Raw genomic sequence first — 17,767 nt, forward strand, 5'->3', positions numbered from 1 at the left:
TTTTTTTTTTTTTTTTTTTAAATGGAAGTAGGTTTATTTTCTGTTTTTGATTGAATTAACCTGTCAACCATGTCATATAATATTGATTCTGATGCAAAACCTTTCTCTCGTTAATATTTGCTTGAGCACATTGATTAATAACAATTCGCCCAGCTAATTTCCCAAGAGGACTTGATGGCAGCAAGGATGGCCTACTTGTTAGTGCGTCTGCCTCCCATGCCAGAGACTCGGGTTCGAGACCCACTCGGAACAAGAACGAGTTGTGGTGGTAAGGAGCTGGGAGAGAGGGGATACATTGGTGCCGTGACCCGGATGGGAGTGAGGATTAGGGGGGTGAGTGTAACGGAGGCCAGCAAGTAGGTCCTGTGCAGGTAAACCTCACTCCCCTGATCTCAGCGACTGACGCTAGGGGCTGCAGTCTTTAGCCTCCTTGTTAGTGCGTCCGCCTCCCATGCCAGAGACCCGGGTTCGAGACCCACTCGGAACAAGAATGAGGTGTGGTGGAGAGAGGGGTTACACTTGTCAGACAACATGGTGTACAGCAAAAGTTGCAGTGGTATGATTGGTCAGTAAACTCTAAACTCTGAAAACATACCAATGCATGCAATTCACTGCAGTTTCCAGTTGAAATGAACACTAGTGGCAGTAAAAAAATAAAAATAAACCGAGACACACACACATCTGGCTTATTATCCTTGTGGGGACTCTCCATTGGCGTAATGGTTATTATACTCTACAAACCGTATATTTTATGGCACTACACCTAAACCTACCCTTCACAGAAAACTTTCTGCATTTTTACATTCTCCAAAAAAAACTCATTCTGTATGATTTATAAGCTTGTTTCCCCATGGGGACCTCAATTTAGGTCCCCACTGTGACACGAGTCCCCATGAGTTGGTGTGTATTCAGGTTTAAGTACCCACCGGGATAGAAACACACACACACACACACAATGATTACAGGGACAGATCATTAATTAAAGGGGTCATATGATGCGATTTCAATTGTTCCTTTCTCTTTGGAGTGTTACAAGCTGATTGTGCATAGATAAGATCCCTGAAGTTGCAAAGACTAAAGTCTCAAAACCAAAGAGATATTCTTTATCAAAGTTAAGACTCTGCCACGCCCCCCTAAAACGGCTCGTTCTAACACGCCCCCACATATCTACGTCGCTATGTGGGAAGATTTGCATAACGCCACCCAAATGTTCACGCAAAGAAAGAACGAAAAAGCATCATATGACCCCTTTAATAATGATTTGTTTTCGTGTGGTTCCTTTCAGAATACTACTCCATATGTATGGATTTTTAGATGTAGTAAACTTGCTCTCTAGCTCACCTGGTACAGCATTTCACTTGCGATGTGGAGCGAAAATGTTGCCAAATGTTGTCAAATTGAACAGTTGAACACAATTGAAAACTGTCTGCCACTCACTGGATATTTCACTTTGAAAGTGTTGTGAAATGTGCAAGAAGTATTGTACTGCTATCATTTTTTCAATAAGCTTGTGTTGCAGTTTAAGAGGTGGGGTTTAGTTAAGGGTCACCACTTCAGGAGAGGTTTTAGGAGGCATGCCAGAGTTTGAGTTGGTATATATCTTTTACAAAGTACAACTTCTGCTTCTGTTAAAGTTGGACACAAATTTTATTAAATTATTGAAATGTAGAAGAAAAATGGTGTCTAATAATTCTTTGCACGGTTTGGGCTGTGTGGTTTTATCCCATCATTTTCATTAACACTGAGAAGTATAAGAATGATTCCTTTGAACTCAAAGCTCAATCAATTGAATTACACACCTGAAAATGCTCTCTCTTCAAATTACTCCCAAGATTCTAAGAGATGAGCTTTTCTTTAAAGCTGCTGTCAATTAAGAGTGTAGCTCTGTTCTGTTTGACCCAGGAAGAAAGACTTGGCTGAAGAGAAAATGAGAACTGGAAGGCTGTGGTAGATTACAGCACAAATGACATTCAAAGCAATCTATTGCAATTTCTTAGTTTTGATGTTCTTTGTGTTTTTTTTGCTGGTGTCACTTAGAATGATGCTGTCTTTGTCTTAACAATGTTGTCAATTTTGATGGTGATGATGATTAGTGTCCTGAAATATGCATATAGTTAGTGGTGCCTGATAAGGCATGCTAAAGTGCTCATATTTTGCGATAACTAAACTTAAGCATTAAACTTGGCCACATCAAAATAGATTATATACAAATAGAAAACAAACAAGCAAATAGCCCAAATCTTCTCTATAGGTTAGAGAAAATCAAATTCAGCCATAAGCTCCAGTGACTTTATATTTCTCTCTCAAGGGAACAATTCATTGGGCTGTAGCTTTTCAACACATTGAAACACACATCACTTAGAATCAATTGAGGTCACCTACACAGCCGTCAAGCTCAATCGGACTAATCTAAGAACAAACAGCATTCTCTGCAGATGACCTCGATGCCAGCTATGATTGGGAATGTAGCCCACACACTCCCTTTTCAGGGCTCTACGCTTACTTTTCTTTTCAGGAGCACTTGTGCTCCTAACTTAAAAAATTTAGGAGCGCGTTCAAAATTTTAGGTGCACCTTCTAAACAATTATCCAAAATTTTATCAAAAAGTAGCCTTCCCATTACGAGGTGATATTTGACTCCTCTTAACTTTATTAAAAGTATGTCATCTTTTGTCAAATTCTTCGACTGAAATGGTCGCACTGTAGAGCCCTGCTTTTGTGTTTTATTTTGCTTAATTTCTGGAAACTGATTGTGAAATGGCAAGCCAGATTGTTTGCAATCCTTGCATCGGTGACCATTTACTAACCATTAATTAACCATATCACAAGGAATCAAATACTCTTTGATCTTTTGAAATAAGTGATCAACATAAAATGAAAAAAAAAATACTGTAACTTTCAGAGCTCAAATCTGTTTCCGAGTACAGAAAGACCATTTATTGAAACTGGGCTGCAAAAAATGTACTTTTCTTAACTTCCTCTACTTTTTCAAGTAAGCTAAATTAATACATTAACACGTTACCATCTATGTCCACATGATGCCAGTTTTTAAGAGTAATAAGTCAGGCTGGGTGAAAAAAAAGTATGTTAAAAATATTATCCATATATTATGATATCAGTGTTTATCACAATATTAATTAACCAATTAATGGGGAAGGAAATGCTATCCACATGTTTGTTAGACCTTCAGAATGAATGTAAACATAACTTGTTTGTTCACAGTTAAACTCCAAAGAGTAAGCTACCTTTTAATTTAGGGCCCCATGAAATCCAAATTTATTTGTCAAATTGTCAAAATTGTAACAAAACCACTCACTCCAATAAAGCATTGCAAAAGGCGTAAGTAACAGAGTTCATTCACTGTCAAACAACTTTTATATATGTATGTATTTGAATGATATTTTTTACTCTGCAGTTTCATATTCCTGAATCCTTTATCTATGATTAATACGATGAGTATTTTAATTGCTCATAAAAATTACACTTGTCATTTTTCTAAGAACTAAGGGAACTGGAATAGTGGGTGGTCAGTATTACATTGTTTTGGACTCATCTGGGAACTTGCAACTCAAGAACAAGCAGTGTTACTAATTTTGGAAGTGTTTACAGAGAATTTTTCAAAACAGCATCAATCAAATCAGCCAGTCAATCAATCAATGAGTCAATCAATTAATCAATCAGTCAATCAGTCATTCAATCAGTATTTATGGAAATGGTCAAACAATTCTTCAACTGCTTTCATGTAAAAAAAAACACTACAAACATTATAAATGGACTTCAATAGAATATAGATGAATATGATCCCTTTTACTGTTTTCATAGAAATGATTCAATATAATGAATTATTTGTACTGCTATTGTACTGCTTTCGAATGTAATGTCACACATTTCTGTTTACTGGACGTTGATGCGTTTAAAGCTTTTTAGTTTGGTTGGCACTTTCTATATTGACTATTCTCGGAAGAATTTTACCAAGAATATCCTTGAGCAAATAACTTCTGTGTTAATTTCAGTGCCAATTACAATTCAGCAGAGTCAAGTCACTGAGCAACTAATTCAAAGGGAAGATAAAATTTTTCATTATTGAGTTTTTGTCATCCAAACAAGCACTCTTAAATGTTTGTGATGCTCATTTTAGCTTATGCTTTTATTTGCTTGGCCAGTGCAACTTTAATACAGTAGCTATTTGCCAGGTTTGCATGCAGGTCCCAGTTCTCTTTGTTGAGTGTGCTAGTTAAGTAGGCGATTGCTCTCTCATTGGAGTTAGTGTGTTCCCTCTAGTCCACTGTTCAAACTTACTTTCAGCCTCTGGTATAATTGCTGAGTGCATTTCCTTCCCACACTGCTGGGCTCTGTGCAATTTTCTCACTGTTTGCTTTTTTATCCATGTCTAATTTGAGAGATACGCCTCAGAAGAAGTGTGTGTGTGTGTGTTTGTGTGTGTGTTTGTTTGCATGTGCCAGTTTCCATGCTTGTGTGTGTTATGAGGGGCTGGGAGGAACTGACTCGCTTGCAGGGAAATTTTGAGCCACATATATCACACCTCTTGTCCAATAATCGCAATAAGTTTCGTGTTTTGTTACTTTAGATAAGAAACAAAGTGTCATCTTTCAAATTCTTTTATCAGGAAATTCAAACAATAAATGTTTGAATGCAGATTCTGCTTACATTCAAGTTCACAAATTTGTCACATTGCTTCTTGTTTTGAAAGTGGCATCTGTGTCATCAGAGCTTCATAGGTTACTGTTTTTTTTTCCCCTCACTGAAATTTTGCTAATGTGACCTTCATGCGCAATATTGCACATCTCCTCAAGCCATACGATAGCTGTGCATCAGGAACAGATCTAAACTTCTTTATTTATTCTTCTTTTTCCAGATTTTCAGATTCTTTATTTTTTTTGGTAGGCTACAGATAGTTATTTTATGATAATTATTTTGGTTATTTATATTTGTATTGATTTTTTTAGAAAAACCTTTCTAGGGACATGAGATGTGAATTAGCGTCAGCTATAATCTCTATGTGCAGTGCATGTTTTCCCGTCTTTGACTGGAATTATGTTTATTGTATTGTTCCTATTCAAATAAACTTTAAAAAATTAAATTAAATTAAATCTAAACAGTCTTTATTTACTGAAAATTTTGCGTTAGCTCTCAAATGGCATATTCATACTTGGTGCATAAAGACATGCCTTGTTTGATGTCAGTGATGTTAATTGCAGTTGATTCTCACAATGTCTAGTAGAGTTGAATATGCTTTAGCGCAAAAAAGAAAAGATGTTCAGTGAATAGTGAATGTTTGATCCTTCGGCCAAAGTGTTGAAGACAGTAATGAAGTAAATGATGACTCGAATTGCTTTTCTTTCTTTTATCCTTTTTTCCCCTCCCTATTCCTTTAACGTGGTGTATCAATCAGAGTTAACACTACAGTGATCAGCAGTTCTTGAGAATGGCCTGATCCTCCCTTCTGCCCAAGCTCTATTGTCTCTTTTCTTATTCATGTTCTTCACTGTGTTCAAGACATGCATAACAATAGCATGAATATTACGTTAGCTAATTCTCTCATAAGACGCATATGTTGTTTGTAGTGAATTGATTCGTTTGAGATACTAGAGGTGAGGCTGAATCAATCAATGTTGTGTTGAGATACTCTTTTAATGCTAAGTGTTAAAATTTAATTTATGGTGTTTGCTAAGGCAGTTGGTGTTTGCTAAGGAGCAATTGGACTTAAGATATTCACCTGGTGGCTATTCCATTTAACAAGGAACCTTATTTGTCAGATTAATGCAATATTATTGTTATAGATTTTATTATTTTATCAGGCCCTCATTTATAAAACACATGCTTGATGCTAAATTCTATCTAAAATTCCTATTTCAAGTGAGAAACAAAGTGGGATTTACAGTGTAAAAGGCAAAAACTGACTTGAAAATGTCCTTTCCAACTTGTGCATGCCAACTGAAGAGCATGCGTACAAAGTTTGTGTGCTCATATAAACCTGTAATTAAGTCAACACTGTTTATTAAAATGTAGAGATAAATAGACAATCACAGTATGCAATAATACTATGTGCACATATGAGCAACTGCTTTGTGATGCATTACAGAAACTATTTAATTCATTATATATGATTTATACATGAAAAAAATCCTGCAGTTTATATTGTCATTTATCAGGCAGTGCATTTTGTCACATACAGTAATGATAGATTAGAAATAGAAATATTTTCATTTCTGTCAACATCATTTGTACCACAGAATGCTATCATAATACATGGTTTTAGATGTGGCTGAAATGACTCTGTGGCAAGAAGAAGAAAAAAATGACAACATTGATAATCCATAAATATAGTTCACAAACATTGTTGTCATTGGACTTTGTTGGTGGAAAATTTCAAATAATGTGTGAAGGTTGTTGTTGTTATAATAAGTATAAAATCATCCATAAAAAGAACAACATTTATTTCATTATGCCTCAGGGATTGTGCTGGGATCATAATGAAAGATCTAAGGCAGTTCCCAGAATCTCAGCAGATCTGATCCAAGCTTTTACTAAGAGAACACCAACCCCATGAATCAATCCTAATATGTTGGTTTGCATGTTTGAATCAAGTCAAATTCATTCATCTCTAATTCAGCCTCCAATTTTCGTACCTTATACACTTCAAATTCAATTCCTTGCCAGATGCATCTTGTTTTTCTCTGGTCTTTTCAGCCAGGCAGACAGACCTCATTCCCTTCCTGATATTGTTTCAGGATCAACACCATTTCATCTCCCTTCTGTCACCCCTCCAGCTGTTGAGTGTAATTGATTAAACGCATCTATCCTCTCCCCACTGTGTGTTTCAGATCTGACTCTCGCTCTCCCTCTCTCTGTTTGGTCTGGGTGTCTGCAGATGAATAATAATGTTTTGCCAACCCTTCTCTCAGGCTGGTGATGTACATTGAAAGAGACGTCCGAAAGGCCACGCCAGGAAAGGAGCAACAAAGCGGCAATGAATACCTGTCAAAATGCCTGACCCTCTTCATCCGTCACACCGTGCACGAACTGCCAGCCATCCTGGGTAAATCAATCACAATACACCCAAAAAAAGAGGGAAAAGGGAACGCAAAGAATTCACTTGAGAAGGAACAGAGTGAAATGGGCAAAAGCAGGGGCAATGAGAATGAACACTGAATTTGATTGGCCTCTCTTTAATTATCTTTCTGATTGAATACGTGAGCAGGCTCTCAGGTATCGACCTGTTCCTTCTTTTTCATTTGCGAATCAGAGCCGCTACACACCACTGCTACCCCATGAAACCGGTTTAAACCGGCTCAAACCAGTTCAGTTCTTCCTGCGGGTTTCATCCCAACACAGAGATGCACCTGCTCACGCCCCGGGCCACCTACCCAGACTGATCATGACGGTTTGTTTTGTGATTAGCTGATTTCTCACTGCTTCTGTTTATGTGGGCTTTCTGTAGATGACATCCTGTCCGTGTTAGGCAGCATTGTGGGAAGGAAGCACCCCTCTCCAACGCAGTCCCGTCAGCTGAAGCAGAGCCTCCCCATGATGGCTGTGGTGCTGCATCTGCTCACCTCACAGGTGTGTGTCTGTGTCAGGTCTTGCTATATTTACCTTTTTGCTAGTTATTTTGGGTTTTCGTTTTCCACAAGGATGGTACAACCTGAAAAAAGAAAAATTAAAAATGTGGGGACCTAGCTTGTGGTGCAATAGATAACTTATTTCACAAGCTATTTTCTGTGAATGTGCAAGACTTTAATTAGCCACTACAGGTAAATAACTAGAAAAATAACAATGCAATAAAAGGTAAAACTAATTGTGCTACAAGCCATTGTGTTTATGATTATGATAATAAATTGAATTAATTTTAAAATAAATACCAGTTTTATTATATTAAGCAGCATGTTTAGCATAGCTGTTTTGGGCCGCTAAAAATAGCTGGCAGCGAATGACACTGGAAGCCTCGAACATTCAAGTTGCAAATGTATACACACAGTATTATATTAAAGATAAAGTGGATAGCAGTGATTCGCAGTCTGTTCAGGCAAAGTACCCTTTATGTCAGATCAGAACATCCACCTGGAACATCCAAATACCACTTAGTCACAGTGTTCCTTCCAGGGTCGGAAATTAACAGGGGGCTTTGCAAAAACGCCAAAAAATTCAAGATAAAGGGGCAAAAATTGCCCCTGCACAATTAAATACCGCAATTAAAATTAAATATGAAAATGAATGAAACCTGTTCATTCGCAGAATTGCATTTAGATCTGAACAGATTGCATCATAATATTGTCCTATCCTAACAAACCATACATCAATGGAAAGCTTATTTATTCAGCTTTCAGATGATGTATAAATCTCAATTTCAATTAGTTGACCCTTATGACTGGTTTTGTGGTCCAGGGTCACATATATATATCTTATTGGATTCATCTGAACGAAGAAAGTCATATACACTTAGGATGGCTTGAGGGTTAGTAAATCATGGGGTAATTTTAATTTTTGGGTGAACTATCCCTTTAAAAGCTTTGAAATACATGGGTAAAATTGTAATGTACGCGGCATATATGTGCATCAATACGCATGATAAAAGAAAACAGAAAATAATTATTTTCAATAGATGTGCAACTTACAAAACTGTGCATAGTAGTGTTGTACATTTACAGAGTCATTTTGAATTTAAAGTAGTCATATTGAATTTAAATTAAATGCGCTGTTTGACAAATATAAAAAATGCCAGAAAGATGCCAAAAGATGTCTCTGGCTTGCTCCAAAATTGCATACTCTCTAAGTAGGCACTTCATTTGAACAAGTAATTACTTTGCAACCGTTAAAAAAGTCTGTTCTATATAAAATAAATGTGTGTAACATAATTGTAATCTAGGCATACTACTGTAACACAGTTCTTAGATCGGGAAGAAGGAGGCGGGAACCGGCGAACATTTAAACATAATTTAATAAACAAACAGAAAACTGAAAATAGCGCGACAGCCCCTCATGAACGACTGCCGCGCACAAACAGAACCAAAGCAACAACATAAAGTCCAGGCCTGGTCCTCTCTCGTCTTGCACTGTCGTCACTCCTCCTTTTATCCTTCCGGAGCTCCTCCGTGGGACTCGAGACCAGTGAGTGGCGCAGGTGTCGCTCATTATCATTCACTCCACCGGCCTCGCTCCGTTCCCACGGCTCTCGGCCCCGCCCCACTCGTCACATACCCCCATCGCCCCTCGCAGTCCAGGGGGTACTCACGAGACTGCGCTCTACTCCCCCCCGGGGGGCCCTGTCATGGTGGCCGCAGCACCTGGGGGTATGGACAGACGAGGTGAGAGAAAAGGAGACGGAAGGATGAGGAGAGACAGAGACGAGAGAGGGAAGAGAGGAGAAAAAAAATTCTGTTCCGGTTCCCAGACACACTGCTGCTCGGCCCTCCACCAGCTGGGTAAACTCTTCCGCGATGCCTGGCGGCGGCACTGGATAGCCCTCGGTGGGTGGCTGGCCCAACACTCCTCTGCCGCCTGGTGGACGGCGACGGCTCCTCCGGGTTTGGGGCAGCCGGAAGTAGTCCCCCGTTCCCTGCTCCTCCCCATCATGGCGGAGGGCAGCAGGCTCCGGCAGCGACTCCTCCGCTCCCTCACGAACAGCAGCCGTCCCACCACAACCCAGGCGGCCGGCAGCGAGTTCGTCCGCCCCCCCCCGGCAACTGACTCCAGCCCACCGCCTCGAGCGTCCATAGCGGCAGACTGCTCTGCCATGCTTGATGGCACCGCGGATTCACCACAGCGGCGACGGATCTCTTGCAGCGTGTCCCTCCTTCCTCCCGGGTTTCGGCACCAATGTAACAGTTCGTAGATCGGGAAGAAGGAGGCGGTAACCGGCGAACATTTAAACATAATTTAATAACAAAATAAACTGAAAAAAACCCTGAAAATAGCGTGACAGCCCCTCACGGACGACTGCCGCACACAAACATAACCAAAACAACATAATCCAGGCCTGGTCCTCTCTCGTCTTGCACTGTCGTCACTCCTCCTTTTATCCTTCCGGAGCTCCTCCGTTGGACTCGAGACCGGTGATTATCATTCGCTCATTATCATTCACTCCACCGGCCTCGCTCCGTTCCCATGTCTCTCGGGCCCCGCCCCACTCGTCACAACTACATTTATCATGTTGTCATTATCATGTGACCTACAACGGCAGTTGCCATTCACAACTCCTCTCCTGTGGACTCGTGGGATAGTAAAGTGTCCATAGGATGTTCACTTCAGAATCTAGCCTATAGTAGTAGATTATCCGGGCTGCTTTTGCATGTTGTTTTATGAAAACTGTGAATTCAGTCACACATATTGTTTTTCGCCTGGTATATATTAGAGAAGAATGCATATTCGGATGCAGCTATTGTCTTAAGGACAAAAATGGTCAAGAACATGAAGTTCATTTTTGAAGTATATAAGAGAGGTATTGTGATAGATAATGTTTGAAAAGAGTAAATGTGTAAATCATTACGCGTCATTTAAACTAACTACAAAATAAACTTTCCTGACTCTCATCCACCGCTCACTTTATGTCTTCATCTGAACAGAAAATAAAGAAAGGATGTGCCATACCTGCCTGTCACGCACCGAGTGTAATCACTGTCTGTGTCAGAATGAAATGATCTATTAAAGAGCTTTCCGGTGCAGCTTCAGCGCTCACACACACACACACACACAGATTATTACCAGTTGCCAAACAGTGCAAAATTGGATTTACTTCTGACACACTCAGTCACAGCAAAATTAATATGAAGGGATCTGGTGTTCTCAGAGAAAGATGTTTGTCAGTGCGCAGAGTTGATGAGTCTCTCTGCTGATTTAATACACTTTTACATTCGGCCAGGATTTGCCATGGAGACTCAGTAGCAGATTGAGTCGTCTCATTTGAAGGGTTCAGCGCTGATAGAGCTGTCTGTCTGATAGTTCCACTGTCATTAACTCATCTAAGGAGGATACACAGATGTCCATTAACACAGAGCTGCAGTGGGTGGCTTAAAGTGGTAATAGGCAGTTCTTTTGATTGTTTGTGTGTCTGTCTGTTTTAATGGTCCTCACAGTGAGTTGTGTTGGTGTAGTGCCAGTTTCAGACAGCACATCCACAGATCACCCACAGACATTCACTGGCCGCCTGATGCATATTGCACCCAAATATGGCAAATATTTGTCCAAATGTCTGATCTTAATGGCTGATTAAATTTCTTGGAGACGGTGTCGCCAGGCTGCTCCAGTGAGCGCTTCCGAAGAACGACTCACTGGATTTTTCTGTCTTTGATATATATATATTTTTCAATAATTATTTGCCCTCCTCTAAAAATGAACTGTGGCTGGTCATTTTCTCATGATCTTAGAAAACTTTGAATTGTTAATTTCTTTACAGATCAAAATTTTGGGCTCAGTAAGTTTTTTGAAAGCAATTATTACTTTCATTCAGCAAGGACACGTTAAATTGATTGATTGATTTATTTAGATCTTTTTTTTTTTCACTTTCTATTTATCAGAGAATCCTGAATAGAATCTTGAAAAACATGCACTGTATCATAGTTTCCCCAAAAGTATTGAGCAGCACAGCTGTTTTCAACAGATAATAAAAAGAAATGCTCTTGAGTAGTAAATCAGTGTATTATAATGATTGCTGAAGGATCATTTGAGGGTGGCTGATTTGAAGAAGCTGAAATATGAGATGGATAAAAGAAAGTTTTGATTTTATTTAACATTTTTGTCACTGAATAATGCATATACTTACATTTGTGTTATTTCACAGTTGTGATGGCTTTACTGTTATTTTGAATGTCCAAACTTTTGTCAGTCAGTCGACCCCTTCCTGCCTAAGTGGGCGGTACTTGGCTAGAATAAGCTGCAGTGTGGGCTAGACTTCATGCCTGTAGTCAAAAGTCTAGCTACACCAGTCCAGTGTGTGTGTGTGTGTGTGTGTGTTCTGATATTAAGAAAAATGCTGCAGGGCATAGCTGGTTGTCTTCCCAGTAGCAGGTTGGTCTGCATCTTTGAGACTTCACTGGCCTCTTATGCCCTTGAGCCCTATGTGCGTGATCTCTTCAGCTGCTGTGTGGTTCTGTGAGGCGTCGTGCTCTTGTAATGTGAGAGCATGCCTCTGTGTCTGTGCATCCATACATACATTCATGTGATGAGCTTTCTCTGTTGTCTCATCTGTCTCTGTGGCTTGTTGCTTCACTGACAGCCAACACACTACGCTGACACTCACAGCACTCATCAGTCACAGGGGTCAGCGCAGAGGTCAGGTCCGGTGTGTTTCTCAGAGGCGAGAGTGGATAAGATCTCAATACCTGTCACTGTCCACGACTATGACCTCTGTCCTCACATCATTACTGTCCTACAGCACAAACATGAACCCCCTCATTCTCACACCAGCGCTGAAGTCCTCCAGAGAGGAGGATCACATCCCAGGATGACCATGTAAATGGAACACACTCGAATACCACATCTTCTGTTGCTTAGTCGAAATGGTGCTTGATGGTGAAAAATGTCCTCTGACAGAACAGCAGGGATTTGTAACATTTTCTCTTAAAGTGGCTGAACATTTAGCAATTTTTGCTGTCCTCTACAATCGTTGCTTGTCAGATTGTACGGTACGATGTGTCCCGGATGAGATCTTGGGTAAAGCCCATGGCAGACTTTAACGGTGGCATTCCTCAGTGACATTAACGTTCTTATGTCAGACTGTACGATGCGCATCGAAGCTGGGATTTTATTCACAGCGTTGAGCGTCTAGAGCGCAGCAATGCGGCCTAAAAATTCTGAACCTGTCAGAAGATTCATTGCAAAGGCAATTTATCGGCCGTCGGTGAGCATGATGCATTAATAGATCCGAGACTGCCAATTTTGCAGTACGATGAAAGAAATCTGCAGCGCACATCCGGCTGTGTTCAAGACAACTGTAAGATTTCATAGCCACTAAAGCTCAAGTGAAGACTGACAGTTTTTGGTGGAACTCAAACGGAATAAGACTCAAGGGTAGTGAATAGCAATGTTGTACAGTGTTGTAGGTTGGTGAAGTGTCTTTTAGACTACATTGCTTCATGACTGTGCTTATTTGCTTTGACAGATCTTCCGACCGCAGGTGGTGACTGAGGCCTTTATCATCAAATTTGGAAAACTGCTGGTGAGTCTCTCAGTTTAGTGATTATTGTTAAAATGCCATTTGCTATATAAGCACACAGTACTGTTCACAAGTTTGGGGTCGGTAAGATTTGTTATTCATTCATTCATTTTTTTAAAATAAGTCTCTTATGCTCACCTAGGCTGCATGTACACTGAAAAAAATTATACAAATTTTTTTTAAGGTAAGTGGTTGCAAACAATTTATTTTAGCTACATTTAAATAAACAAATTTAGTTGAAAGTTAGGCTACGGAATTTGTTTATTTAATTGTAGCTAAAATAAATTGATTGCAACCACTTACCTTTAAAAAAAAAATAGTGAATTCAATGAATAATTTTTTTTGCAGTGTAATTGAACAAAAAAAATACTATATAAATATTAAATAGTATTACAATTTCAAATAACTGTTTTTATTTAAATTTATTTCAAAATGCAATTTATTATTATTGTTATTATTATAAAAAGTGTTTGTTTAAATTCCGCAATTTTGTGTACATCTTTCATTAAATTACATTAGACATATCAGTCATCCTGTCTATAAATATTAGAATCTGTATTGACATTGGCCATTTAATTATGTTGCATGTTACATGTCCAAAAAGTGGTAGTTGTTTTTGTTCATAACTCATTCATAATGAATGAATGAATGAATGATCGACATTAAAATGTGTAATTTTAAATATCTCTTTTCTCTTTCATTATGGAAAGAATCACATAACCTCCATTGACTCTAATGAGACGAGTTTGGGAAGTGCTATAGGTAAGTTTTTATTTGCAATTTTATTTATCTAAGGTTTTCACAAACTCTTCAACTTCTCTTTCTGTGCTTTTTTACTTTAAACCATTCTTGCATAAACTACATTCTTTAGTGTTCAAGGCGCGTTGCTGATTCATTTAAGATATACGGCTCTAATGTATTTATTTTAGCTCCAGTTTTTCAGACATGTTGCTTTTCAGTTGATGTCTTCCAGTGTAATATTAGTTTTTTTCAGTCATTGGTTGAAAATCAATTGTTCAAAAGTGAGATTACTGTTGTATTCCTACATTTATGCCTGCTATGATAATTTTATCCACAATTAACAGGTCAAGCAGCATCTGAGGAACTGATCAGAAACACACTATCTGCAGTGGAGGCCATTTCCCAACATCCCGCTCTTCTCGGCCTCTATCACTGCACTGTGAGTATATATACCACTCTTTGATGTTCTGCTATTCATTTTGTCTCTCCCAATTATTTATAAATTATTTAAGCCTCTTTCCAACAGCATTTAGCTACATTTTGTTGAAGTGTGTTATGGGACTATTACACAAATTTCTCAACCGTGTTTGTCTCCCCATGAAAGTGTAAGGTGTCTATGAAAATGTTCTGGCAAAGTTAGTCCCTAAACCCTCTATTTGGCCACATTCAGCCATTTAACTTGCCCTCCATAATGACAGGCTCACAAACACAATAATATCAAGCTGTGTATCAGAGCAGCAAGGGCTACATTCACGTCTAACCTGAGATCTCAAGTCCTCACGCCTGACGGAGCTACAACTGAGATCACGGCTCCCCTCTGCCCAGCATTATTATTCTCACAAACCTCTCAGCAACAGCAAATCACTCAGGAGTGAAGGGAGTGTGTATGTGTGTATATCTCTCTGTGTGTAAGGCTTTTGTAATGAGTATTGATGTGCGTTCTGTAGGACTGATGCATCAGGAAGCGGTGAGAGGACACAGGCTCTCTGATACTCTATAATAGGAGAAGGCACCTTAATTACAGTTCGCCAGGAGTCATTAGATCCCATTTTTTCACTCTCAAAACACACACACACACTCTATATAGCATGTGAATGTCCGGTTTATTGAAACCAATACCAATGAGGATTATAGACACAAAGGCTCTGCATGCAAAAATGCCCTCTTGCTAAAGGTTCCAAAAGGGGGTTTTGCAGTAATGCCACAGAAGAACCATTATTGGTCCCTCAAAGAACCTTTCAGTAAGCAGTTCTTTAAAGATTTTTTTTTCTTCTCTCTTCCCTTAGTGTGAAGAACATTTTAATCAAAATAATTTAAAGAACCTTTTTCCACAATAAAGAACCTTTTGTGCGGTGGGAAGGTACCATAGATGCCAAAAAAATTTTTTTTATAGTGTTGGCAGCTAAACAAGTCGATTTCCACATGATTTCCAAAAAATGCAGTAATAGTACGTGAATGGGTCATGATGTGATACATGACACGTGACTTTTTTTTTTCTTTGTTTTGTTTTTGTTTTTTTACCTGTAAAAAAATGTATAATGTTACAAAAGATTTATATTTCAAATAAATGCTGTCTTAATAAAAGAATCCTGAAAATAAATAATAAATTCTATTCTATTCTATTCTATTCTATTATAGAACAAAATGACTGTTTTTACTTATTAATTGTATTAATTTTTATTTATTTATTTTCTTACCATGGAATTTGTACAAACAGTAAAACATTTCAATCATAAAATATTTAAACAAAAATATATAACTATAATTAACATTACAAATACTACTACTACTACTAATAATAATACCTTAAGTAGTTGTAACTTATCATTGCTTATTAACTTAATGGTTATTATTTTTAAAAACTTATTCAAAATCAAAGTTGTGGTCAAAATCATAGATTTGTTTGACATTTTCATTAAATGTAAATTTGTGTTGAATACTATAAGAGTTTTTCAAAACCATATGAAACCAACATGAATAGAAAAAGTAATTTCTAAGAACTTGTGTGTTCTTGGAAACTAGATTTTTAAAAGATTTTCCTTCCTCAAGGACACGCATTCGTCATTGACCCAAATAATGGCTGTCTGGGTAGAAAACTCACTTGATTCTAACATTCAAACATACCTCGACTAAGCTACAGAGAAAGAATTACCATTATACTGACATTCACGACAAACGTCTCATAAGGAGCGGGCAAGAGATCAAAGATGTGCCGCGGGTTAACATAGCACCTGTACAATACTTGCAGCTCGCTGAAAAAATCTGTCTTTTACAACAGAGACAAGAAGAGGAAAATTCATAGATAACCTTTACAATATGCTTCTTTGGTGTTCTTTTCACTTAGAGTCAGAGAGAGTGAAATCCTTTGTTTGGGAGATGCCCACAGCCATCCACATTAAGGCACCTGTGCACAACGTTTGCTGCCATGCGGCTGATTGTAGTTGGTAATAATCATAAAAACCTGATTCTAATTTTCAAAAGAGCTGGCGTAAGGCCTTTTGTTGGAACACACTTTCTATGATCAAAGGGCAGAGCTGACATCACATTTCCATGCAAATTGGAGCTCTTCAGAGCACTCTCTCAGTCTTCTGCTTCCAGCTGTTTCACTTTCACTCACGCCGTGTGTGTGCGGTCTGCTGAGACTAAGCACATATAGGTGAGATTTCTCACTTTTAGAATAATGCACTTCTCTCTTTGTTTCCCCAAGGTTGTGGATTTGATTGCACCACCGCTGGCGTCTCTGGCCTTCAGTAAAAATGGTGAGAACACATTTCTGCTCCAAATAAGCAGACAATTATACACTATGAATCAAGGTTTGGCACACTATTCATTCTTTATTACTATCGTCTATACTTTAGAATAATAGTAAAGTCATGAAAACTATGAAATGGCACACATGGAATAAAATAATTGGGTGTTTCTTGGGCCCTGTGGACTTAGAACACATTTTCACATTCTCACTTTTTTTGTCAACTAACATTGGATATACATTTATATGAAACCAAGTCTCATTGGAAATATGTCTCTGCCATTTAAAACGTAAACGATACAGAAATTTCACTTCAGTTTCCAGGTGAAATAGTGGCAGTAAAACACCAACAACTTTTTGTATTTTTAATTTAGTTTTTCCTTTTCACATAAATTATTACAGGGCCAGAGTATCGATTAATAAAGACTTTTTTTGTTGTGCAGTTCCTTGCACAATACTATACTATGACCTCGAAACATTTTTACCACAGAGCATGATTTATAAATGAATACATTGTAACATATCACATAACCTGCTCCATGTGTATGGATTGTTTATCATAGTAAGCTCGCACTCTAGCTCACCTGGTACAGCGTTGCACTCCTTTGGCAAATGCATTTTTATCCCAGGTTTGCTTTTTCTCAAACTATTGTTTAGGTTTCAGGTAGAGTTTAGTGTAGGTGGTACGCAGTGGCGTGCGGTGGCGTTTTAAAATGAGGAGACAGTTTTATATATAAATATATATTTATATATAAATATTACATAAAAAGAGAACAAATATAATTCTATATATAAATATTACATAAAAAGAGAAAACATATAATTCTATTCTGTATTTTATTAATATTATTTTTATTTTATTTAATATTTGTAATACTAATTATACAGGTCATAGTGTTTTTATGCATTTTTATACTTATTCCAAAATAATAACTAAAGGCAGTAACAATTTGAACAATATTCTGGAAACAGTTTACAATAAGATTTCATTAGTTAACTATTTTAGTTAACATGAACTAAGAATAAACAATAGCCTACTTCTTCAGCATTTAACATATCTTAGTTAATATTAATTTCAACATTTACTAATGCACTATTAAAATCAAA

The 17,767-nt window shown here is 38.1% G+C and overlaps 1 protein-coding gene across 1 annotated transcript in view; it reads left to right on the forward strand.

Annotated features, from left to right (window-relative positions):
- The window catches only part of ulk4 (unc-51 like kinase 4), a 234,135-nt gene that overhangs the window by 80,901 nt on the left and 135,467 nt on the right, over positions 1–17,767 (forward strand). The window contains exons 23-28 of the mRNA XM_016567664.1: positions 6,926–7,059; positions 7,462–7,583; positions 13,117–13,173; positions 13,881–13,932; positions 14,256–14,350; positions 16,619–16,670. Of these exons, the coding sequence (XP_016423150.1) occupies positions 6,926–7,059; positions 7,462–7,583; positions 13,117–13,173; positions 13,881–13,932; positions 14,256–14,350; positions 16,619–16,670 (512 nt within the window). The remainder of the gene's footprint in view (positions 1–6,925; positions 7,060–7,461; positions 7,584–13,116; positions 13,174–13,880; positions 13,933–14,255; positions 14,351–16,618; positions 16,671–17,767) is intronic.

The sequence above is a fragment of the Sinocyclocheilus rhinocerous genome, unplaced genomic scaffold (genome assembly GCF_001515625.1).
Source record: "Sinocyclocheilus rhinocerous isolate Xijiao unplaced genomic scaffold, SAMN03320098_v1.1 scaffold752, whole genome shotgun sequence".
NCBI classification, from domain to species: Eukaryota; Metazoa; Chordata; class Actinopteri; order Cypriniformes; family Cyprinidae; genus Sinocyclocheilus; species Sinocyclocheilus rhinocerous.